Genomic DNA, 27104 nt, shown 5'->3' with positions numbered 1-27104 from the left:
ATAGAAGATAATATATACTGAACTGATAGATGCCCAATTCAGTTTCTTCAACTGGTCTACATGTTGTTCCTGAAATGTACTATGTAAATAGTTTTTTTTTTTTAAAAAAAAATCCTGATTTCTGTTTTCATACCCTCTTCAGTCAAAATAGACAGGGAATTTATATTGATATTTATTGATGTTGTGTGGCTTCAAGTCATTTACCACTTATGGCAACCTTAAGGCAAACCTATTATTGGGTTTTCTCAGCAAGATTTGCTCACAGGAGATTTGCCTTTCTCTGAGATTGAGAGTGAGTTACACCAATGGCTTTCCATGGCTGAGCAGGAATTGCTCTGATAATGGTATTCTCCATGTCCCTGGATTTTTCCCCACTGTCACCCTGCTGGCAAACACTTGATGTTTAACAGTTTAGGACTTATTTCTGATGTAAATACACCCAATATGAAATTGCTGCTCTGAGACCTCTAAATAAACTCTTAACAAATTTACTTTAAGGAAGCCTTGGGATTTCTTATACAAAGTTTCTGCAAGATACTCTTTCATTTATACTACTGCCATTGTTCTTGATGCAATTTGATTGAAATGATTTTGATATGAATTCCTCTCCCACTCCCTCCACTGACTGCAAATCCCACATTTCAGTTTGGCATTTCTAAAAGCCGCATTCAGTTTTGTTCCAAACTATCAAACAAGGATTGGTGTCTACAGATTTTAGTCTCAGCTCTAAATGTATTTCCCAGTGAAGGAAAGCTATTTTTTTTTATTTTTCAGTTGCCTATTTATTTTATTTTTCCATTATTTTTCTGTCTGACATTTCTTGAAAACATAATTGTCAACAGGAAAACTGAAAAAACAACAAGGGAAAAGAAGCAATGGCATGGCATCACTAGGACTGGTGTCACATACCACACCATACAGAATACTTAGTAATTTTTTCCCACTAATGTTACTCATAAATCATAATTCCTGTATATCACTGAGTGTGATGTAAACAACTAGCAAAATTAAAATTATATCTTTAAATTAGAATATCATATATGCACCCCAACCCTAACTATATTTACATCTACATAGATTCATGTGGTTAAAGCAAACATTTGGTAAGATATGATGTTTTTAAAGAAAATTTTAAAAGAATACTTTTTTAAAAAAATACAGTGCACCCACTCTACCACATGCACGGGCCCCATTATTTCCTATGGAGCTCGAGCATAGGTGGATTTTTCCTTACATGGGGAGATCCGGAACGCATAAGGAGAGGGCCCACTGTAAATTTTAATTTTTAAAAAAACCTTGAGACCTCTCCTTTCTTTTTCCACTGAGCGTTGCCCCACTCACATGATCTCTTCTGCTGTGCTCCAGAATTTTAAAGGGATGCAAGTGAACACCACAGCCCATTTCTGCCAAAAGACAGATATGTGGGGAACAGTGGTGTCACTCCCCCCTTAAGGTTTCACCTGGTGCAGCCCACATCCCCTGCACCCCCTAGTGATGCCCCTGCACGGGGGGTGGGGGTGGGGGCGGAGATCAGGTAGTTCTCCAGATGTTGTTGGATTGTGTTCTGTTCCAGAACAGAGTCTAGTTCTAGGCCTTCCCAATACTTAGTTTGGTGCCACGTTACTAGTGTAAATTTTATTGGTGGTAAATGATGCAGCAAATAGGACACATAGACATCAGTCCTTTTGCTGATGGGGTACAGCATTCCCTCACAGCCAGTGGTAGAACTGGACTCATAAACAACTAATCCTACTAATCCTACCCAGGGTATTCCTGGACTGCAACCCAATTCGCCATGGCTGGCTAAATGGGAAGCCCCTGGGCTGGGGTGCATCCTCCTGGGTGAGGCCAATGAAGTTTGGACTCCCATGTATTATATAGTGCAAAAGCAAACAAAATCAAGTGCACAAGGGTGACTCATCTATTTCCTCATACCATAAGAATTGTGCAAGCAGGTTAGTAACAGAGGGCAATTCACTTCCCTAGTCAGTTCACAGTCTTCATATAGTTTTCCAACCTCAAACTGCCAAACTAATGCAAACTGTATCAAAGTCACTAACACAAATTGATCTTGTACAACTGTTAATTTTGACTACAATGCTAACAAGGACTCCAAAACCCATTGGCCTGGTGGCAGAGACCCAACTTACTACATACTGTAACTCCCACCATCCATCATCATTGACTACACTGGTCAGAGCTGGGGAGAGTGGGTTAGGTAGCTCTGCAGGGGCAGAAAGTCCTTCAGTTTGAGTGACACAATAGAGAACACCCTCTCACATATTCTAGGCAATTGCCTTTGAGATGGAGGTAGAGCAAACCAAAGAGGCAATTTCTGCTAACTTAAATGGGTGAGCACAGTTGTTCATGTGGGAGGATAGTTTTTTTAGTATTTTGCAACCTAGCAGTTAACAAGGTTAAAAGCAATAAGCAGCACTCTGAACTGGAATATGCTCACAGCCAGTGATGTTGATATATGCAGGAGAACCAGTGTGGTATATTTGTTGGAGTAGGACTTGGGAGTTCCTGCTTCTAGGCACCACTGAGACTGAAATTCACTGAGTGACCTTGGGCTAGTCATATTTTCTCTTGGCTTGACCTCACTCACTGTGGTGAGGATAAAGAACAGGGCAAAGAAAACCAAGTATGCCATCTTGAAGACATTGCAGGAAGGAAAGGCAGGATAAAAATGTTAACTAATAAGTAAAATGAAGAGGATTTGTTGCATTTCTGAAGACTTTTCAGAGACAGACTAGCATCAAATTCATTGCAGCCATCCAACCTTAATTAGGACCCATGACCAGGGAGCCCATCTCTAGCAATGTGCTTAAATGCTGCACCTCCTGGCCAGAGCACCCATCTGTGCACCCCCTATATCTAAGAGCACTTCTAAAGTGTAACACTTATTCTTTTTAAAAAAGAGAAAAGCAACCTGTTCAAAACAGGCTGACTCCCTGTTGCCAGGACACTTCCATCTTATCAGAATTTTCAGTTTGCCATCCACATTTCACTAGTGATCCCAGACACATATTGAGCCCCATGTTATGAAGGAATATTAATTAGCTCAAATTGCTGAGAGGACAGGTCCTAACAAAGCCCTTGCAAGACTGTGTCCCAAGGTGTATACCAAAGGGTGGCCAAAGGATCCTTTCAGACTACACACACACACACACACACACACACACACACACACACACACATTCAATGCTTGCGGAAAGCAAAAGGGTGAATTCAGGAGATAGGTTGAGAGAGGCACCACTACGGGAGATACGTTACCTTAGAAGTCTTCTTCGGGAAGTCCGATGCAGGTTTGGATGATGAAAGAAGCATGAATGCTGAAATGTGGGGAAAAGATGGCTGAAGGAGCTAAAATCAGAGTCCACACTAGCGTGGACCAGACTACAATCTGGTAATAGCACATCGAGTGGTCAATTCTTAAGGTTTTTATAGGCTGAATCTAGCCTCTAGCGATTAGCTTAATGGCTTGGCTGAAGCCGAGACAAAGGATTTGTTTACCTGGGCTTTTGTTAAGCTAAGGAGAGGATGTGTTAGGACAATGTGACAAGGTCTGGACACAATCGGGTGGGCAAACAGATCGATGGGTGAGTCGTTAAGCTGATCACCAGCCCAAAGTATTGTCTTACTTTTGGAAGCAGTAGCTATTCTTGTCTAGCACCTCCCAAACTTCCTGTGGGGAATTTCCAAGTCTATTATTCCTAGGGCTCCTGCCTTCTCCTTGGCAAGCTGACTACGTGTCCTCCTTGCTTTTGGGGGAATGGCGGCTCCTCTAGGAGGTCAGTTTGGGGTCTGAGTGAAGTCCACGCATTCCAAAATTTTATTAAAATCCATATGCGATAACACCTAGACAACCAGTGTGGAATGAGATGGGGGGGAAAGATATAGAACTATCTTTGGTATATTTACGATGATAAACTAAATCTCTAGAACATCCCCATTTGTTTTCATGAGAATCAGAACAGTATAGTGGTTAGAATGTTGGATCGGGACTTGGGAAGTCCAGGTTATGATCCTCCCTGAGCGATGAAACTTAGTGGTTTGTTGTGAGGACAAAGCTGGGGAGGAAGAGAGCCATGACTGTTTTTATTCAAGTAAATGTGCAATATGTGATAACATTAAACTTTTTGGGATGGTGTAGACACAAGTCCATGGGGTCAAGCAGAAGTACCCAAGCACCACCTTCTGAAACATAGGGGCTGAACAGCCCCTAAGGGGTGGCCTGTAGCCATCTCTGTTTTTGCCATATCAGGGCTGTGGCAACTACACTCCTTGGCCCCAATCTGACCTTTCTGCGGTGCAAAAAGGAGCTGCAAAGAGTGGCTCCTTTTTGTGCCACAGAAAGGGCATCATAGCCACTGGTGCTGTGGCTTTTCAGCACTCCTTCGGTGCTGCATCATTTGGACACAGTGCCAGAGCAGCACCATGATTCTGCCTGTGGTGGGGTGTGCAGCATCATGCTGGCATGGGGCAGAGTCGGGACATATGTTGCATGGACACCATGCCCCCACTCTGCCCAAATGCCGGCCTTTGATACTGGTCTGTCGAGGCTCACACAATGGGTAGCATCATGGTGTCACACTGGCATGGGGGTGGAGTCAGGGCATGTGTCATGTGGTGGGGATGCACAGTGTCACACCAGCATGGAGGCGGAGTTGGAGCATGTGCCTGTTCAGCCCCTATCTCTTCAAAAAGGCCTAGAATAATAATAAAATGGTACCCCTCCATCCTTAGCCCATCCTTGTGGCCCAGCAAGATGTAGTTAATCAGTGATACTGAAAATGACTAAGTTATCAATCAGGGAGACCATGGGCCGGAGTCTACAGGACCTGAATGGAGTGGTAGATGATAGGAGGTCTTGCAAATGTCTTCTTCACAGCATCACCATGAGTCCAAGTTGACTTCAGGGCAGCTAAGAACAAACAAAACAAAACAAACAGCTTCATACTGAACTAACAGTGTCTAAGCAGTTTACAACTGTAAGCTAATTTCCCCCAACAATCTGGGTACTCATTTTAGCGACCTCGGAACGATGCAAGCCTGAGTCAAGCTTGAACCCTTTCACTGGTATTGAACTCGCAATCTTATAGTTTTGAGTGAGTGGCTGCAGTACAGGCATTTAACCACTGCACCACCAGGACTCCTCCAATAAAGTCCAGCAGAACTAACAGGAGTATGGTCCTCCTTTAGCAGTCCCAGAGTAAATCACCCAGCAGGTTGACCATGGCCATCTGAATCTCCAGGCCAGAAGGAATCCAGATTAAAATAATTAGCCTCACCCACAGACTCCTGGGGTTGAGTCACCATCACTTTGAGGGTCTCTTTGGACAGACATGCAAAATGAAGGCTTAATCATAGTAATGGTTTATGACATCACTCCTCACCCTTGGTTCAGGAAAAAAAGTCCTCAAGAAGCCCCAGATGTCTGATGAGCTGTTGACGTGACTGTGAAGATCAAAGCTCCAGACCTGCAGTGAAAACCCCGAAGATGGGTGGATCAAAGATGGTCCCAGTGATGTCTTCTGGTGCCAAAATGCCTCGACCATTTTCATGGAGCTCCATGATTGAGAGAACAGAGGACAAAGGTATGCCTCATGGAACAGCATGGAGCTGATGAGTCTTCGACTGTTATGTGAGCAGCTCCTACTTCAAGGACTCCCTGTGACATATACAACCCTTAATGCAGAAGAAGCTGAGTTTCCAGATACTGTATATTCAGAGAAATGGTAGTTGTGTGGGAGAAGTCTCTCTCTCTATGGTCTGTTTAGTTTTCAAAATTTATTTTTGTAACAAACTGTGTGGGGTTCTCTCCCCCCACTATCCAGGCCCACAGAGGCCCAGGGATTTTGCTCCTATCTTCTTCACTCAGCCCTATTTAGTATTTCATACATTTTCATTATATAATATGCTGCCTTTGCTTCAGATAAAGAAGAAGTGCCTCCTCAAGCTTCTCTTTTAAGGGGCATTAATCATACTCTTTTTTTGTTTTTTGCTGGCGCTTACTTATGGTTGGGTGATGGAACACTACAATCTAAAGGAGCAATCTTTCCTGCTGCGGAAAAGCACAGCAACAAAAATGACTTGTATCACCTCAAAGACCTAAAGCTTGTGTTGCAATGAATCTCTTAGGCTGCAATTTTATATATCCTTACCTGGAAGTAAATGCAATTTTTCTGAGTAGACATGCAGAAGATTCTCTTACAGGTCTCTAAGACACAGTAAGGTGTATGTTGTTTATTGCTCACTGCTCTTCTAAAGTGATACATTCTATGCTTTACCCCAGAGTAAGACATCATACAGTTATCCAGATGTTGTTGTACTTCAGTTCCCAGTATCCCCAACCACTGACTGTTGGTTATGAGTTCTGAGAGCTGCAGCCCAACAAAAGGACTACTCTGTGAATGTGAATTTACAGCCTGATGTTTTTAGCTGCCTAAACATACCGAAGGCAGCAGATCCCATGTGATCTTAGAAGCTAAACAGGGTCAGCCCTGGCTTGTGCTTGAACACCAAGGAATACCAGGTGCTGTAGGCTATATTTCAGAGGAAGGCAATGGCAAATCACCTTTGAGCATCCCCTTTCCTAAGAATTCATTATGAAATTCATGGAGTCACCAGAAGATGACTTGAAGAATGACTTGAAGAAACATATCTAACTTTATGCAAAAGGATCTTGTAGCACCTTTGAGACTGTGTGAAAGAATCATAGAATCATAGAATCATAGAATCGTAGAGTTGGAAGAGACCACTAGGGCCATCCAGTCCAACCCCCTGCCATGCAGGAAATCCAAATCAAAGCATCCCTGACAGATGGCCATCCAGCCTCTGTTTAAAGACCTCCAAGGAAGGAGACTCTATCACCTTCCGAGGAAGTGCATTCCACTGTCGAACAGCCCTTACTGTCAGGAAGTTCCTCCTAATGTTGAGGTGGAATCTCTTTTCCTGTAGCTTGCATCCATTGTTCCGGGTCCTGTTCTCTGGAGCAGCAGAAAACAAGCTTGCTCCCTCCTCAATATGACATCCTTTCAAATATTTAAACAGGGCTATCATATCACCTCTTAACCTTCTTTTCTCCAGGCTAAACATCCCCAGCTCCCTAAGTCGTTCCTCATAGGGCATGGTTTCCAGACCCTTCACCATTTTTGTCGCCCTCCTTTGGACACGCTCCAGTTTCTCAATGTCCTTTCTGAATTGTGGCGCCCAGAACTGGACACAATATTCTAGGTGGGGCCTGACCAAAGCAGAATACAGTGGCACTATTACTTCTTTTGATCTAGACACTATACTTCTATTGATGCAGCCTAAAATAGCATTGGCCTTTTTAGCTGCCGCATCACACTGTTCACTCATGTTCAACTTGTGGTCTACTTGGACTCCTAGATCCCTTTCACACGTAGTTTCATTCAGCCAGGTGTCACCCATCCTATATCTGTGCATTTTATTTTTCTGCCCTAAGTGCAATACCTTACATTTCTCTGTGTTGAATTTCATTTTGTTAGCTTTGGCCCAGCTTTCTAGTCTATTCAGGTCATTTTGAATCTTGATCCTGTCCTCTGGGGTATTAGCTATTCCCCCTAATTTGGTGTCATCTGCAAATTTGATAAGTATGCTCCCAATTCTGTCATCCAGGTCATTGATAAAGATGTTGAATAGCACTGGGCCCAGGACAGAGCCCTGTGGGACCCCACTGGTCACTTCTCTCCAGGATGAAAAGGAGCCATTGTTGAGCACCCTTTGGGTTTGGCCAGTCAACCAATTACAGATCCATTTAACAGTTCCTTTGTCTAGCCCACATTTTACAAGCTTGTTTGCAAGAATGTCATGGGAAACTTTGTCAAAGGCCTTACTGAAATCGAGATATACTATATCCACAGCATTCCCTTCATCTACCAAGCTGGTAATTTTATCAAAGAAAGAGATTAGATTTGTCTGGCATGACTTGTTTCTCTGAAACCCATGTTGACTTTTTGTGATTATGGCATTGCCTTCTAGATGTTCACAGACTCTCTGTTTAATGGAAGTTGTAGCATATACTTCTGTAGACTTGGGGGCAAAACAGACTGCCCCTTTGGAGTGGCATCCTGCTGTCCCTTTTGTTGCTGGATTGGGACCGCAGCAACTGCACGCTGCAGCCCCGATCCAGTGCTTTGTTGGTACTAAAAAGAACAGCAAATGCCACTCCTTTTAACACTAGCAAAAAGGTGCCCTTACCGTGGCTGCGTTTTTTTTGCTGATTCTTCGGCACAGTGCATCTAAACGCTGTGCTGAAGAAATGGTGTGACGCCGCCCACCATCTGGTCAGGTGGGCACCATGATGCCAGCATCTGGGAGGAGTTGGGGCATCCGGCATGTGGTCACCACACCCCCACTCCGCCCTGATACCAGTGTTTATTGCCGGTCAGTCTAGCTCCTTGGTCTACTTCCTCAGACCAAGCCTACGAAAGCTCATGCTACTTCTTCTGTATAGCTAGTCTCAAAGGTGTTACAAGATCCCTTTGCATTGCCACTTACCAGTTTAGCGAGCTGGTGTAGTGATGTCATGGCTAGTATTTTGGACTAGGAGTGATGAGAGCCAGGCTCAAACTCCCACATAGTTGTGCAGCTTACTGGAAGACTTAAACCTAGGAGATTATCGCACTGCGTTCTGAGAACTTTCCATATCATCACGTGATGAGAACGTTCCTGGAACAGATATTACTGCATTAGTAAACTAGAACGTGATCAGAACGTGATCAGAACTGCATTTTACCGCACAGCGATTCCTGAAACCGTTCCGAGAACATATTCCACCAAGGCCACCTCCGTCTCCTGATTGGCTGAAAGAATGACAGGCAGGGAGGCAGGGAAGCAGGCAGGCGAGTGACTGCAGTGAGGGAAGGGGTGTGTGTGTGAGAGAGAGAGGGGAAAGGAGGAGGGAGGGAAGGGAGGGAAGAAGGAGGGATCGGGAGGAAGGCAGGGAGAAAGAGAAATGGGGAGAGATGAACCTTGCAAGTTACATCCCAAACCTCCTTTGCAAGGCTGGGAAGAAGGAGGAGCTCCATGCAGGTCTCTTCAAGCCGAAGGAAAGCAAGTTGCCAGGGAGGGACTGGGCCAATGGCAGAGCCCTGGCAGCCATAGCAGCTCTTTAAACCGGTTAGAAAAGAAGAGTCCTCTGCTGTCATCCCAATTCCCCATTTTGGCTGCTTGTCACCCTTTTGCCTCCTGTGTGTGTGCGCATGTAATGTGTGCCTTCATAGAATCATAGAATCATAGAGTTTGAAGAGACCACAAGGGCCATCCAGTCCAACCCCATTCTGCCATGCAGGAAATCACAATCAAAGCATCCCCAACAGATGGCCATCCAGCCTCTGCTTAAAGACCTCCAAGGAAGGAGACTCCACTACACTCTGAGGAAAGAGTGTGTTCCACTGTCGAACAGCCCTTACTCTCAGGAAGTTCCTCCTAATATTGAGGTGGGATCTCTTTTCCTGGAGCTTGCATCCATTGCTCCGGGTCCTAGTCTCTGGAGCAGCAGAAAACAAGCTTGCTCCCTCATCAATGTGACATCCCTTCAAATATTTAAACAGGGCTATCATATCACCTCTTAATCTTCTCTTCTCCAGGCTAAACATCCCCAGCTCCCTAAGTCATTCCTTGTAGGGCATGGTTTCCAGACCTTTCACCATTTTAGTCGCCCTCCTTTGGACACGCTCCAGTTTCTCAATGTCCTTTTTGAATTGTGGTGCCCAGAACTGGACACAATATTCCAGGTGGGGCCTGTGAGCTTCCCTCCCCGCTTTAATTCTTGTCTGGCTCTTTGCTATGGAATTCTGGGAGTTGTTTGCTTGCTTTTGTGTGTTGCTCCAAACAGAGGAGCTTTTGTGGGTTCCTTCCTGGAGGGAAGGAGGAGAAGGTCCTGGGCATCCCTGCCATCCTTGCCTCCTGCAGGCTGCCAGCACAGGAGCCCCGCTGGACATGACACTAGAGGCCCCTGCAGAAGCAGCCAGACCCTCTCCCTCTTGCTCTTTGCTCTGGCCCCCCTGTTTCCCTCTCTCTTTCTCTCTCTTTCCCTTCTTTCCTCTTCTCTCACTTGTCCCAACTTTCCTCCCTTCCCTCCCTCCTTCTTTCCCCCCTCACACACACACACCTTCCCTCACTGCAGTCGCTCGCCTGCCTGCCTCCCTCCCTGCCTGTCATTCTTTCAGCCAATCAGGAGACGGAGGAATGAGAGAACGGATTTGAGAACAGATAAGAATACCGCACACACCTCTGTTGGAACGTTCTCATCACATTTCAGCTCTCTGGGAACACATTCAATCTGTACCCTCCTGGAACACATTTAAACGTTCTGAGAACCCGATTGGAACACATACGTGCGGTATACTCAAATGCGTTCCGTTCTCATCACGTGATGAGAACGTTCTCAGAATGCAGTGCGATAATCTTCCCAGTCTCTAGTCCATATCATGGGGTTGTTGTGAGCAAAAATTTCCACAGACAAACAAAAAACAAAACAGTATAAAATAAATAAACAAAAAAACCTGGAGTGGGAAGAACCATCTTTTGCTCCTTGAAGTAAAGATGAGAGAAAATAAATGCCCTTAAAGAGAATATTAAGAGTGTATAGAGGAGCAAAATCTGGCCATTCATAGCCAACTGAAAAGCATACATTTAAGATGGAGTGGAAAATCTTCTGTCCTACAGATGTTTTAGTCTTCAACTTCTAGCCAGCATGGCCATGGGGAAGGAATTATGGAAGTTCCAGCCCCAAACAAAGAACCAAAGTTTCCCCACTCCTTTGTTTAAGAACCAAAAAAGAAGACGACTCTGGGAAGCCCATAAACAGGACATGAGCCCAACAGCACTTTCCCATGTACGTACTCTTGCAGATGGAACTTGCTTAGGAATTGGACCTTGGATTTGAGTCTTACTCAAGGAGACAGAGGCGGGTTACAAACCGCCATAAAGTACGCGCTCTGCGCGTACTAGGGTTAGGAAGGGCCGTATTAGGGTTAGGAAGGTTCTTACCTTCCTCACGGCCTTTCCTCCCAGTACGCGCGGAGCGCGTCGTAAATGGCGGCGCCCATCCACATGGCCGGCACCATTTTGACGTCTTAGACGCTGTGCGTCCAGACGTGTCGTGTCGGAAGTGACGCCACGAGGGCGCGCTCCGCCCCTCACGGCACCACTTCCGCGTTTCGAAAAGGAGCGCCATTTCGGCACTCCTTTTTCGCTGCATGGGGAAGCCTCGTGGTCTGGCCGCTGGGGCTTCCCTACGCAGCGAATGGCGGCGGCGGAAAACGGCCCCTTGAGGGCCGTTTGTAACCCGCCAGTATTTGACATTCTGTTTTACTTCAGTGATTAGCTCTTTCTGCAGGTGCAATGTTGACTGCCAAAGAAGCAACTGCTCTGAGTAGTGATGGATGTTTCCCTTTTTCTTTTCCTTTAGAGGCCAGGTTGACTGTCCAGTGCAAGATACCAAAGAACTCCTTTCAGCAGGTATGTAGTTCTTGGTGAAACTTTTGGAGCCCACAGGCTCAGGATTATTCTAAAACAAGTGCTTTGATTGTATATTTCTGCATCGCAGGAGGTTGGACTGGATGGTCCTTGTAGACTCTTCCAAGTTTAGGATTCTAAGTAGAACTCACTATTTTTGTTTGGGATCACCATGTTCCTCCTCCTCTCTCTGCCATAACCAAAGTCCTGCCCCACCTCCACCCCACTTATGCAGAGCTCACCCTTCATCAGCCTTTTAACTTTCAGAAGTACCCATAATATCTATATTGGTTAAGGATGATGGGAGCTGTAGTCAACCAGATCTCAAAGACGCCAGGCTAGAAAAGGCTGCCATAATAAATAATATATAATAAAATTTTATTTATATTTCCCGCTTTTCCTGAGGGACTGAAGCGGGATTACAACAAGAAATACAGTAATACAGTGTCTAAAATACATGTCTAAAATACAATCTCTAAAACTACAACAATAAAATCAATAACTGGCCTTTTGACCTGGGGGTAAACCGTTCTTCTCTATAAAAGATCTGGGGGGTAGGCTCACCGGGAGAGCTCCATCTTTAATGCCTTCTTAAAGGCATCTAAGGTAGATATGAGGCGGATCTCTACCGGAAGGTTGTTCCAAAGCATGGAGGCAGCAGCAGTATATGCTCTTTGGTGAGTAGTTGTTAATCTCACCTTGGGATGGTCAAGTAAATTCTTACTGGTTGTTCTGAGAGTGCGGGGTGGATTGCGTAGGGAGAGGTGTTTCCTCAAGTAACTTTGGCCCAAGCCATGTAGGGTTTTAAAGGAACTCTAGGACCTGTGGTTATTAGAGTGTAGCAATTACTTATGTTTGTGTGTGAGTGTGTTTATGTGCCTTCAAGTCACTTGACATGGTGACCCCATGAATTTCCTAGGGCTTTCCTAGGCAAGAAATACTCAGAGATGGCTTTGCCATTTCCTTCATATAACTTACAGCACCTGGTATTGGTGAGCAGTCTCCAGTCCAAGTACTAACCTGGAATGACCCTGCTTAGCTTCTGAAATCTGATGGGGTCTGCTGCCTTTAGGGCATTTATTGTTATTGTTGTTGTTCCTTCAAGTTGTTTCCGACTTCTGCTGAACCCCAAGTCGAACATATCCTGGGGCTTTCCTGGCAAGATTTGTTACGAGGAGATTTGCCGTTGCTTTCCCCTGAGGCTGAGAACATGTGACTTGCCCAAGGTCACTCAGTGGGTTTCATGGCCAAGTTGGGAACTGAGTGCTGATCTCCAGAGTCATAGTCCAACAGTCAAACCCAATTACATATCACTTTATATATTGGAAGTAGGGAAAGTGTGCCCCCTAGATCTTGATTCTTCTTCTTCTTCTTCTTCTTCTTCTTCTTCTTCATTTATATAGCGCTGTAGATTTGCACAGCGCTGTACATAAAAACAATAAATATATAAGTGTAAACCTGCCTATGGCGTACAATCTAAGAAATAATAGGTTAATACATATAAAATACATAGCAATATAGGAAATGGTTCAATAAAACAGGCAACAAAAAAGAACATCAGATAGCAAGTGACAATCATGCAATGCCTGGGAAGGCTTCTCTGAACAGGATGGTCTTCAACTCTGTTTTGAAGCTGGTTAAAGAAGTGATGGCCCTTGCTCGCGGGGGAAGAAGGTTCCAGGAGTGAGGGGCAGCAAGTGAAAAGGGGTGAATCCTAGATGGGGCAGAGGAAATCCTGGGCTGGGACAGCCGTCCTTGACTACCAGAACGGAGGGCTCTAGTGGGAAGGTGAGGAGAGAGAAAGTCTGATAAATAAGGAGGGGCCAGCCAATGGAGGGCTTTAAACATTGACAGCAGGAGCTTATACTGAATATGGAAAGGGAGGGGGAGCCAGTGAAGGGATACCAACGCAGGCGAGATATGGTCAGAATGGTGGGCGGATGTGATAATGCGTGCAGCTGAATGCTGGACAGAAATTAAATGACGGAGGTGAGAAAGAGGAAGCCCAGCCAGGAAGATGTTACAGAAATCAAGTTGTGATACCACTAGGGCATGGACCAAAATCTTGGCAGTAGAGGCGGACAGATATGGTCGGATTTTGGCAATGTTGTACAAAAAGAATCTACAAGCCTTGGCTGTGGTCTGGATCTGAGAGATACACGACAGAGAAGAATCAAAGAGTCTTGACAATCAATTTTGCAGCCCCCAGAGATTCCCTGGAGACCACTCCCCAGCCTCAATTTTTTTTTCAATTCTCCCCAACAGCTGAGAAAAACCTAAGAGCAGAAGTTGGAGCAAACTTGTTTTATGGTGCTCCAGAGACTAGAACATAAACCAGTGAATTCAAATTACAAGATATGTGATTTTACTCAGACTTTCTTTACTGTAAGAACTGTTTGGCAGTGGAATGGACTGCCTCAGAGGGTGGTAGACTCTCCATTGTTGGAGAGGTTGGATTGAATTGGCCTCTTTCAAGAGTGCTTTGGTTGTGTATTCCTGCATGGTGGGGGTTGCATTGGATTGCCTTTGTGGTCATTTCCAACTCTTAAGATTCTATTATTCTAAATGCACCATAAAAATGTGGCAGTTTGTGCACTGGGAATGGCTTTGCAGTCTATGAGGCAAGGTGGGGAGGAGATGGCCTCAGCCTAATCCATAGTTCCCCATCTTTCTTGTATACAATCTTTATCATTTCACAAGTTATCACTCTGCCTCTCAAAGTAGAGAACTCTCAGAACTCAGAGGACCTTAAAAATCTCTGGACAAAGAAGGAAATCATAACCAGAACTGACATCTAGTTGCAATTTTCAACCCCATAAATGGCTGTGTGACTTCTTAGGAGGTGTAGGAGTGAAAATGGGCTCTTGGACTCATCACATGTGCCCACTCCTCTTCCTGGCTAAGTTCTTTGTTTTTTTCCTGAATATTGCAGAAATGCACAGTCAGAGTTTATGAAACTTGGGGAGGGAGGTAGCAAATGTTAGCTACAAGGGGAGAATGAAGACATTCCTTGCCCAGTAAGAATGACATTTCCCTTCACTCCCCAAATTTCTAGCATTTCAAAGTGAGTCAGTGAGAACTATTAGCACCCAGAACTCTATTTTCTGCTTTGGTAACTCTGCCTGTCCCTTTTCTTTGGACGCCTAAACACTATTTCTAAATGCTCAGCTGGTATTTTAAGTTACTGCAATGCTCGAAATTTGGGATTTGAAGGAAAATTTCATTGAGGGAGAAATCCTTTTTTTGGGGACAGAACTCTACTTTTGTTCCCCTGGTAATTTTTAAATAGGGGAGTATCAAAGAGTACCAAGTGCTATAGAATATATTTCAGAAGATGGTAATGGCAAATCACCACTGAGCATTCTTGGTCTAAGAAAACCCTATGAAATCCATGGGCTCAATAAGTCGACAGGTGACTTGAAGATACACACACAGTTGTGCCCCTGCAAGAAGACAAGTTTCTAGAATGCCAGTCCAAGAACCAGAAGAATATATTGGCTATTAGGAAGGGGGAAACGCCTGAGGGTTTTGCTTCAGCATAAGCATGTTGAGAAATGTGGGGTGCATCTACACTGCTGAAATAATGCAGTTTGACACCACTTTAAGTGCAGTAGTTAAATGTCTGTACTCCAGCCACTCATTCACAAACTCTGGATTGACTCAGCCTGGCATTCTTCTGTAGGTCGCTAAAATGAATACCCAGCTTATTGGGGGAAATTAGTTTACACTTTGTAAACCACTTAGTACATCTGTATGTGGTATAGAAATGTACTTGCTATTGCTATTTTCTGGAATCCTTGGATTTGTAGTTTTACAAGGTCTTTAACCTTCTCTGCCAAAGAGTGCAGGTGCCTCACAAAACTACAAATCTCAGGTTTTGTAGGATGGAGCCATGGCAGTTAAAGTGGTGTCAAACTGCATTATTATTTCTGCAGTGTAGATGTACCCATGACCTTACTATAGAACTCTGTTGTGTTTCTGACAGTTAAATGTACTTTGCTTTGTGACTATTGCAGTGACGAGGCTTCATTTTTTGCCTTCCTAGACTCCACATATCACTTACCCACGTACTCCATCACTGTGGAGAACATACGTACCTGACTCATGCTTTATCCAGCCCAGAATTGTTGAGCAGCCGGATCCAGCAACTTTGAAGAAGCAATGTATGTATCGAAAGAAGCTGGAAAAGGAGAAAACCAAAGCCATGAAGAAAAAGTAAGAAATATGATCTAGAGTTTCTCTACAGACTGAGTCAACCAGAACAAACATACCGGTATTAAAGCATTGTTTCTGCTGTTTTTAAATTACAAAATAACCTGTTAAACTTGGTGTAGAAGATCCTGACACTGGTATGCTGATATAACCTTTTTATAAACTATCCAGGGTCATTGGATTGCCTAACTTCAAAAGAACAGAATAATGCTGCACATGGAACAGGTAATAATGGAACTATTTGCTATTTACAATAAAAATTAGCAAATAATGGAACTATTTGCTAATTGTTATTGTATTTTATTGTTGTGTTCTGTATATTTTATCGGGTTGTAATCCCGCCTTGATCCATCTGGGAGAGGCAGGAAAATATAAATAAATTTTTAATTTAATTTTATTATTTAATAAAGATGTGTGAATAAAGCAAGATGTTTACATCTTGAAATATTTTTCAGACTTCAGGAAAAGTACAGTTTTGAGGAACAAAAATTGTTCCTGAGGAAATAAAATTAAAGTGACCTTTTAGTCCAACTTGTTTCTCCTCCAGGAATGTAAATTAACAGGGGAATAATGCAAAAATCCCACACAGTGCTTGGGGTTGTGTCAAAGTAGTATTAACCTTAAACTTTTAAGACCTAAATACAATTATTAGTTCTGATTAGAAGAGACTTATTGAATCAACAGAACTTACCTATGCATCGCTTTACCAAGTTTGCATTAATTAATTTCTCCTAGCTGGGAGTAATAATTGGATTTAGGCCTAACGTTCCCTAAGAGATTTATCCTCTTTTCTTTAAACTAAAGGTTGGATTACCATGCTAGATAACACCTTTTAAGCCTTACATTCATCTTTTACCACTCTCTAAACCCCTTTAAACCCTCAGAACATCTTTCCCTCTCTCTCTCAAGGTATAATCATGAAATATGTTCAGGACTGCATGTTGTTCTTTTCTGAATCCTCAAATACTATTTACTCCATCACTTTGAAGTATTAATACCCCCCCTTTCTCATTTACCTATTCACACTACAAAGCCATAGCGCTATGATTCCACTTTAATTGGAATTCTCAGACAGGGAAGTCCTCTGGTGCCTCAGACTAAAATACTAATCCCAGGATTCCACAGGATATTGCCATAGCAGTTAAAGTGGACCCATAGTGCTATGACTGAATAGTGCGTAACGGCCTTTTGTATTAGACAGCATCTTGCTTTTTTCTTAATTTCCAGTAGGTGGTACTAGCATATCACAGATGCTACATTTCTGTTTAAAGGTCCACTTCAGACTTATTGTGTCTTCAGCTATTATTTATTTATTGCATTTATATCCCGCTCTTCAGCCACAAAGGCTTTCAGAGCAGCTTACAGATACTTAATTAGACATTTCCCTGCCCTCAGATTTACAATCTAGAAAGACATGGCCAAAAGGAGAAGGGAATGACAGTGGAGAAGGGGATCAAGTCATTCTCTCAGTTTAGAGAGGTTCTTTGGATTTCTTCATAACCTTATTTTTATTCACACCAGCCTAAACAATTCAATGTTATTGGCAAATATGGATATCTTAATATTCGTCCCAACTCAAGATCATTGATAAACAAGTTAAAAACCATGAGTCCCTAAAACAGATTGCTGAAAGACCCAACTGCACACATCTCTCTAATGCAAAAACTGACCAGTTATTCTTACTTTCTGCTTCCCAGTTTTCCATCCTCTTTTCTTAACCCTAAATTTGCTCAGGAATCTTAGATGTGGCATAAAAAGGAGAAAGAGAGGGGGAGGGAAAAAAGGAATATGGTAGCACCTTTAAGTCTGAGGCCATGTCCACACAGAAAAGAAGAAATAGTCCTGCCCTGTTCCTGCACTGACCTGTTAGATGATGCATGGGACCAAAATGGATGAAACATGGGCCCAGTCCATGCTCTAGGGTGATTCTCTGGAGTAAAAAGATTATTCCTGTGCTCTAGACTGTGTGTCAGTGCAGGGATGAGGAGGAGTGTTGGTAGGCAGATGAGCCACTTACCTCTTCCCACCTGAAACTTCCAACTCTCCATCACAGCACTTCACTTTGAGGTTTGTGCAACTCCAGAGCCATTCCTTTTGCAGACATGCAAATTGATTACACACATACACATAAGCACAACAATACCGTCAGCACAGTGCACTGAGGATCAATAGGATGGCTTGGGGAAAGTGTGGACAGTGCTGCCAGTGTTGACCTGTTGTGGCTGCCAGTTGTATGGACCCTTGTCCTCTCCTCAGATCTGGAATCCCCAACTGTAAGCTGGGTTTTTCTGTCAGTGCAGGCATGGCCTAAATCATTTTTATTTTATCATGAGCTTTCTTGGATATAAACCTACTTCTTCAGATTCACTACAGAGTGATATTAAAGTCTCAGGCAGAAAGCATATTTATACAGTTGTGGGAAGTGGACAGAATATAATAACATCCAGAAAGATGCAAATAATGTTCCTGGCCCTAAATTATCAAAGGGCTGGGTGAGGTGATTCAGCTCTTTACAGCGGTTAGTTAATGTTGTGTGAAAGCAATAAACCTGTTTACCACAGTCAGTTTCTCTGGGCTCAAAATTCTCTCTGAGAAGAATCCTTTTTGTTATATGTTCAATAGGGAGATTTTCTCAAAAGCTTTTTGGAAATCCAGGTAGACAGTCTTTACCAGATCGCTCCTGTCCACATATTTATTGACATTTTGAAAGAACTCTAGAAGACTTACCATTTCAGAAGCCCGGTCTTTTCAGCAAGGCTTGCCCTTTGATATGTTTGACATTTTTATCCTTAATAACACTTTCTAACAATTTGGTTTCCACGCACAGATCTCCCTCTCTCTCTCTTTTAAAAAGTGTTGTATTGATTATATTCCAGCCCTCTAATATATGATCTTTGGGACATGTTACATATTTTAGTTAGAAGATCAGCAATTTTGCATTCTTTAAGAACTTCCAGGTACATAGTGGTTTTTTTGTTTGCAATTTGGCAATGAAGTCTTTAAATTTCTTTCTTGACTATACTGTTTGGTTCAGGTGAGCATTCACCTGGAAATATTAAGTCACTCATGGGCATTTCTCTTCCATCTCCAGCAGTGAATACAAGTTTTTAAAGTTCCTTCAGCTTCTCCGGAGTTTCCTTCTCCTTCCAAACTCTTTTAATTTCATTCACTCCAGCTGTTTTCCAAGCAGGCTTCCTGATTCTAAAGCATTTAAATTATTCTTTTTGTTGGTCTTGAAGTTGCCCCTCAAAATCCTTCTTCCTTTTCTCCCTAATTTTCTACTTGCATATGCTTTCTACAACTAGGTATTCATTTAAGTTCACCTCACTTAAGCTAGACCGCCAGTTTCTAAAATAAGGCTTTTTATCTCTAATAGCTTCCTTCACACCACTCATTAGCCACACTGGTGACTGTTAGAATTTCATATTTCCCTTTCTGATCTGTGGCATGCAGTCTGAGTTTCACATGATTCCGAGTAGGCCCATGCATCATGGAGAGATTTGACCCATTTGACTTTTTCCAACATTTTTAAAAAACCAATTCTCTCACAGATAAATTTCTTCTTTTCTGAAGTCAAGTAGGACTGTACTGCGTTCCTTGCTATTTTCTCACTTTCTTTTTTTTCATAATCTTTATTAAGTGTTATGAGATGTATACAGAAAACAAATGAAATGCATTCACTGGTTTCTCTTCAGATCGTATAAATCTTTTGCCTTTTGCTACTTTCTCACTTTCACATGTATTTAATTTGATAGCTTTATGATCACTGGCCCCATTCTCACTGGGGCATTTGCCCCAGGTAGACCTGGGCAGATCCAGTAACACCCATACTGAATCTCCCTGGTAAGAAGTTCCCACTACCTTTACCCTGATTGGTGTAAATTACCCCGCAGATGTCCACACTCACCAAAATTATGGTTTAAGATGGAGCCTCTTTGTTGTCAATCAAATTATGTCAATGGTGACATGTCATGTAGCCATTCGTCAACAGCATGAGTTCCTCCCCCTCCCCCTTTTTAAAAAATCTAGCAGCAGGCTCACATATTCTGTCAAATTTTCAATTGTGTTTAATTCTCCTCCGATTTGCCCCAAACTACAAGCATCCTTGCCCTGGGGTGTGTCCTCTGATCTGCTCCCAAAGAATCCTTCCTTTCCATGGGGTTTCTCCCCCAATCTGCCCCCAAAGAAGCCTTCCTTTCCCTAGGGTTTGTCCTCCGATCTGCCCCCAAAGAAGCCTTCCTTTCCATGAGGTTTCTCCCGATCTTCCCCCAAAGAAGCCTTCCTTTCCATGGGGTTTCTCTCCCAATCTGACCCCAAAGAAGCCATCCTTTCCCTGGGGTTTCTCCCCGATCTGCCTCCCAAAGAAGCCTTCCTTTCCCTGGGGTTTCTCCCCTGTTCTGCCCCAAAGCAATATCCCCTTCCTATAAACACATATGTTGCACAAGCATTCACACATTCTATCAATAAAAGCATCAGCATTCACATAATCTGTCAAAATAAAATGCCACTTGCAAAGTGACCGGTGTGAGAGGGGAGGCATGTTCTGCCCTTTACCCACCCTCTGACCTTGATCCCTCCCCCTAAATTGCCCGATCATGACCAGGGTCAAGTTCACATTGGCCTGGCCCCGTTTTTTCAAAAAAAAAAAATATGGAAAATCTCCAGTGTAAAATATCCCGCGCTTAAGGTCATTTGTCCTGGATGTGATGTGCAAGCCCCTGACGCCAGTGTGAACTTCTCCCTTTTAATCTGGGTTGGAAACCGGGGTATATGGTAGTGTGAATGGCCCCACTGTTTCCAACTGGTTTAATCTTGCTCACATCTTACACTAAAGTCTTGAGCAATGCTACTTAGGATGAAGTCAAGTGTCACCTTCCCACTGATTCCATAACCAGCTGTTCTAGGGTGCAGTCATTTAGAGATATCTCGAAATGTTATTTATGTCTGCAGCATGCATTTATCCAGTCAGTGAAAGTTTAGTTTAAGTTTAGTTTAAATTATACGTTATTCAACCATGGTCTCCTTTAGATGCTTCCCTGGTTTTATTCTCCGTTTCGTAATCCAGACGTGTGCCACCATAGCCATAATGATGTTTCTTCTTCCACTCAGGTCTGATTTCTCTCTCTTCAAGTTTGTAAAGTCAGCAAAGATTAAACAGAAAGAGAGATACATTTGGGAGGAAAAACTGGAACCAGAAAGACTCAAGGTCAGATATTAAACAAAGCTTATAATTTGTAACAATGCATCCATCTAAAATAGGTTTAGGAATTCTATTGTTGTAGATCAGTGATGGGGATTGTTGTTGGACTGCAAAACCTATATTAGCTTTCACCATTGATAATTCCAGATAGGGCTGGAAGAAGTTACAGCCCAACAATATTTGGAGTGCCACATGCTGCCCACCTCTGCTGTAGACTAATCACGTTGTTGTTGTGTGGCAAAACTCATATATTTCCGTCTAGCTCAACAGTCAACATCTTTTAAAGTGTCTAATGAATTAGCACTTGTCACCTGTTTGTCACCTTTTTCTTCCCTAATATATGTCCAAAGCTTAAGTTCTCTTCCACAATAGGCTAGCTAGTTCAGAGCCATTAGGAACATGGACCCAGCCACAGAAGCTACATCTACACTGTATAATTAATGCACTGCTTTAATTACCATATATATCTATGAGTTAAAGTACATGACTTAAATTGACTCATGGATATGTCGACCTATGTTTTTGGGTGAATTTTTTGATCAAAATTTCTAGACTTATACATGAGTATATACAGTAGCTTTTAGTGAAAATTGATCCAACATAAAAGTAAAAGTTTGGTCATTTTCTCATTGATATCCTAGTAATAACTAGTTGGAAGCCAGAAAATAGCAAAAATATAACTGGTAGATGACTGTCTTGTGGTTCAGCTATCCAGATGAGTAGAAGGGCAGAATTGTGCACAGGGTTTTTCTCTTTTGACAAAGCACAAGTGCCAGGCTTAGCAGAAAAAGAAAACTTCTCACTCTTGACTGCCAGTGCAGAAGGAACAGAGCCAACATTTAAACTATTTGCTGCATTTAGATCAGGCTCTTTCACTCATACATGCATGAGAATTATGTGGTCCTCCAGATGCTGTTGGACTACAACTTTCAGGAACCCTAGTTAGCATAGCCAGTGACTAAGGGATGCCAAGAACTGCAGTCCAACAACTCCTAGAGGCAGTGATGTCATTAGGAGGATGCATGGGGTATGGATCACACCAGGTGACGCCTTGAGGGAGGGTGACACCACTGCTCCTCAAGCATCTGCATTTGGGCAGAAACGGGCTGTGGCATTTGCCTGTATTGCTTTAAAATGCTGAAGAGATGGTGTGAGTGGGGTGAGGTTAAGTGGGAGGAGAAAGGAGGAGAAAGGAGAGGGCCCAGGTTTTTTTAATATTAAAATTTCAAATTTCAAAATTTAATTTTTAATTTTTTTTAAAAAATGTCACATTTTAACAAATGTTCATTTTAACCACATGAAACTATGTATATGTAAACACATATATTCTGTGTGTATGATATTGTAAATTAAAGGTACAATTTTAATTTTGTTACTTGTTTATGTCACAAGATTTATGAGTAAATTAGTACAAAAAAATTACAGTTCGCCCTCCATATCCGCAGACTTGCCATGTGCAGATTTGAGCATCCGCACATGGCAAGTCCGTGGGGGGAGGGCAGCAGAGGAAGAGGAGGGAGGAAGAAGAAGATGAGCAGCAGCAAAGAAGGACAAGGAGGAGGATAAGCAGTGGCAACGGAGTGGTTTAAGAGGAGGAGAAATTAGGAGGAGGGAGGCAGGACAAGGATGACAAGCAGCAGAGATGGAGGGGGAAAGAGGAGGAGGCAGGTAAGAGGAGGAGAAGGAGGAAGGAAGAGGAGGAGTAAAAGGAGGAAGAGCCACGGCAGTGGCAATGGGAGGGGGAAAAATAGAAGAGGAAGAGGAGGCAAGGAAGAGGAGAAAGAAAATGTAGCTCCCCCTGCCACTCATCATGGTGAGAGCGGTGAAGCTGGCTGGAGGTGGGGGGGGGGGGGAACAAAGTGCCATTGTCCCCAGTGGTGGTGCGGCTACGTGACTGTGCCACCATTGAGTACTATGGGACTTGAACATCTGCTGATTTTGGTATCTGCAGGGGGGTCCGAAATGGATCCCCGATGGATACCGAGGGCCCACTGTACTAAGGCTTCTGTACGGGTATGACATGGGGGAGGTCAATGGGAGGTGACACACTGGGTGACACCAACTCTAGTGACACCACTGTCTAGAGGACTGAACCCCCACTTCCCATTCCCATAGGTAGGAATTGGAATCTAAACACAAACATACACATGTCTACTTGAATACAAGTCCCTTTGAGTTAAGTGGGGCTTATTCGCAGACAAGAGGACAGAGGATTACAGCTTGACATTATTAAATCTTATCAGGATTTTAGTCCTGAGTAAACATATTTAGGTCTGTGCTACCATCACCATCATGTAACCCACAGATGGGAATCAATACCCTTTCAGATGTTGTTGAATTGCAACTCCCTACATCCCTAGCTATGCTGGCTAGGACTGCTGGGTATTGCAGTCAAACAACATTTGCAGGGCCACAAAATTCCCATTCCTGCTGTAACATTTTATCATCATTTATCTGAAAGGGACTGAAATCAGTTACATGTCTGTAAGGCTTTCCAGTTTTAGTAAGATTTTATGGTTTATCATTAACATAACTTTTAATTTATAATTATTAATTATACTCATGTGAGCTATCTCTATTATTCCCATTTTACAGGTCTGAAATTGAGGCAAAGTGAGATTGACTAAGGTCGCATAGTAAATCCATGGTGGGTGGGGGGGCACCCTTTATCTACTCTATGAACAATGGCTGAAGAGGTTTGGGGCATAATTGTGTGGCTTAGATAGGCAAAGATTGCAGCGTTTCTTCATGGTCTTTTGAGATGTTACTCAGCACCATTTACCAGAAAGATGAAACTACTTCTCTTGGTAGACCTTACAAACATGTAACAGATACTTTGACTCTTTTCTACCTTCCTTATTAATACTGCTGTGTATTTCAATTCTGTGTTGCTGCAGGTTCTCATAAAGTACTTGGCTTCCCCAGTGGAACTTGAACAAATCTATGCTGCTCAGGTAAAGTCAAGTCTTCTCCATTTGGTCTAGAACTTTGCAAAGCCTTTCCTAAGTTGGGGTCCTCAAGATCCTGGCTGGGGATGATGGAAGGAGTATTGCCAAAGGTTGCTTTTGCCACAAAGTTTTCCATCTTTTCAGACTCCCTCTGTTATATGCACAATATTGTTGTGGTGGTGCCTTCAAGTCCTCTTCAACTTGTGGTAGCACTATCATAAAGTTTTCTTGGTAAAATTTGTTCACAGGAGATGTGTCATTGCCTTCCTCAAAGGCTAAGAATGTAACTTGCCCAAGGCCACCCAGTGGATTTTCAGAACTGACCAGGGATTCAAACCCTCGTATCCTGTGATAAACTCAAACACTGGCTCTCAGAGTAAATGTTGACATCCTCATGTTCATAAAAAAATCAGATTCTCTCAGAAATCATAATGCAGATTAAGCCTTTTTCTGGAAACAAGGAACCATAGCCATAGAGACATTCTTGCAAAGCAGAGGTCGGAAAATCTGTAGCTTTACATGTATCGTGGGAAAGGTTTAACCATAAATATTTTCTGAAACTGTTTCAGAGGAAGAAGGAGCCTGTAGTCCTGACATCTCATCTTACTGAAAATTAGGAAAAGTGATTGTGGTATTCTAAACATTTTAGTTCAAAGTGGTAATTTTTCCAAGCTCTGGCCTTCCCTTATGCTGTACCTGGAAACAGTTAGTTTTCAAAATACTTTCCCTCTCTTCTTCTGGGCAGAATTCACCCTTTGGAACTGGAATTTTGAGAGGCTTCCCCCGTGATAATTCTTTGTTTCTCTGGCTCGTCTTTCTAGGCCCTTGGGCACCTTAGGATTGCTGAAGAATCTGTTATATCTGCACTTTATAATACTGTAAGTACATACCCTCCAACATTTCACAGATGAAAACCAGTACACATATTGTCAATCAGCATCAGAGTGTGGTCAAAACGGCTAAAGTTATGAATGAGGAACAACAGACAAGACAGGAGAGGCTGCAGCAGATTGCTTTTGCTGGATCTTATTAGGAAGGGCAAAAGTCTGCCCCCTTGTCTCTCCCTGCTGCTGTGTTAACTGAGTACAAACTACTTTACACTTTGAACTCAGTTTGTTGCAATTGAAGTAAGCCTACGGGCCAGTCTACATGATGAAAATTCTTCTGGTAGAATGTGAGAAGAATATGATTGGTGTTTCCTAGTGCAGTAACTCATGGTGTAACCCTGCCATTGACCTTCTCCCTTACCACACCATACAGAATCCTTAGTAATGTTTTTTGTACTAATGTTACTCATAAATCTTAATTCTCACATATCACCGAATATAATGGCAAGGGGCAATGCAGTGGCTTAGTGGTTAAGATGTTAACTCTGACGACGGCAAGGTCAGCAGATCGGCAGTTCGAGATCCAAGCATGGCGTGACATAGTGAGCTCCCATCACTAGTCCCAACTTCTGACAACCTAGCAGTTTGAAAGCATATAAAAGTGGAAGTCGATAAATAGGTACCACTTTGGTGGGAAGGTAACAGCCCTCCATGTAGTCATGCTGGCCACATGACCACAGAGTCATCTTTCACAATGCCTAGCTCCCTCGGCTTAGTAATGGAAATGAGCACCACTTCCTACAGTTGGACACGACTAGACAAACTTGTCAAAAGGGAAACCTTTACCTTTTAGTGGCAAGAATTGTGACATAAACAACTAGCAAAATTAAAATTATATCTTTTAATTACAATATCATGCACACAGCCTAAATGTATTTACATGTACATAGTTTCATGTGGCTAAAGTGAAACTTTGGTAAAATGTGATGTTTTTAAAGTAAATTTTAAAAGAATATTAAAAATTATTTTTTAAATTTTTAAATTTTATTTATGTATTTAAAAAAACTGGAACTTCTCTTTTCTCCTCTCACTGAGCCTCATTTGACTCATACTCTTACTTCTACTTAGCTTCAGTGTTTTCAAGGGATGCCAGTGAACACCATAGACCATTTTTGTCAAAAAGCAGATGTTTGGGGAGCAGTGGTGTCACCCCTCCCTTTAAGGTGTCACTTGGTGTGGTCTACATTTCCCCACCCACTAGTGATGCCCCGGGCTATATATGATTCAGTGTATTTCTCCCTGCGGGAAGCAAAAAGGTCCTCAAATGTCAAAGAATAAGGTATCACACTTTTTACTGTAGTATCCTGAAGGAATTGCATTATTGATTGTGTGGACATCTTCTTCTCCTCTTCGAATACCTTTGCATGGCAGAGGGTGGGCAGATGGGAGGATGGGCATTACTGCTAACAGATTTCTTTGGTTTTAGGTACGTTAGGGTTTGACTAATTTCCTTGGCATTTTACAGCATTTTAATTTTATTTTTCAGACAGGGACTGGCCATTTGAAACTGGTATTCAATTTTCACCTTCACCCAAAGGTGATGGGCATTTAAATAGTTAATGGTTCTTTGGAGGAGATATATAAAAGGTGATTCCCCTTCACATTGGCAGAGAGAGGGTTGGTGTTCTCCCAGCAGCATCTCCAATCCCTTCTACCTTTCCCTGTAATTTCTCCAGAATGCCTCTGACCCCCAGGGCCTAGTGGCTTATGAGAAACATCTAGTCACATTTTCTGGGTTATGCTAGTTGTCGTATTTGATATGGAAAGAGTTTTCGTTGTAGGCTAAGATGGATAGAAGATTTGCTTTACAGCAGTGTTACCCAAACTTTGATCCTCCAGATGTTTTGGACTTCAACTTCCAGAATTCCTGACTGTTGGCCAAGCTGCTTGGGACTTCTGGGAGTTGAAGTCCAAAACACCTGGGGGACCAAAGTTAGGGAATCACTGCTTTACAGTATAACCTAAAATGTATCTTGACTAATGCACAACTTTGCTTTTTGAGTACTCAGTGTTTAGTTATGACACACAGTGGGGTCAGTGGGCAGACAAGTATACTGTTTCATCTTGATGTTAGATCTGATTGTTTTGGGGGACCCTTTCACTTCTGTTAATTTGTGATGGTAAATATTCATGCATAGAGTGGTTTGCAGCCATTTGCTATTAGTGCTTGTTTTCTTAGCTTCAGGAAAGCAACAGTCCGTCTTTGCAGTATGAAGCAGCTCGGTCCCTGGCTTTGCTGGGTGAGTGACTTTATTTCTCAGATCACTCAAGATTCCCAGTACTGGCATTGGGGAAGGGCATTAGGCCCATTGGTAGACTCATCAGGCAGACACAGTAGTGGCAGAAACTTTTCTACTTCGTCATGCA

At 42.8% G+C, this 27104-nt stretch overlaps 1 protein-coding gene across 1 annotated transcript in view; it reads left to right on the top strand.

The window, feature by feature from the left end:
- Window positions 1-5503: 5503 nt before the first annotated feature.
- HEATR9 (HEAT repeat containing 9) overlaps window positions 5504-27104 on the top strand; it is a 41654-nt gene continuing 20053 nt past the window's right edge. Inside the window, exons 1-7 of the mRNA XM_089524855.1 lie at window positions 5504-5600; window positions 11444-11493; window positions 15536-15705; window positions 20812-20908; window positions 23800-23856; window positions 24672-24728; window positions 26917-26977. Coding sequence (XP_089380981.1) covers window positions 5504-5600; window positions 11444-11493; window positions 15536-15705; window positions 20812-20908; window positions 23800-23856; window positions 24672-24728; window positions 26917-26977 — 589 coding nt within the window. The remainder of the gene's footprint in view (window positions 5601-11443; window positions 11494-15535; window positions 15706-20811; window positions 20909-23799; window positions 23857-24671; window positions 24729-26916; window positions 26978-27104) is intronic.

The sequence above is a fragment of the Sceloporus occidentalis genome, unplaced genomic scaffold (genome assembly GCF_023333645.1).
Source record: "Sceloporus occidentalis isolate IW3139 unplaced genomic scaffold, rSceOcc1.0.p SCAF_1, whole genome shotgun sequence".
NCBI lineage: Eukaryota > Metazoa > Chordata > Lepidosauria > Squamata > Phrynosomatidae > Sceloporus > Sceloporus occidentalis.
This window is presented reverse-complemented; position numbering and strand designations above follow the sequence as displayed.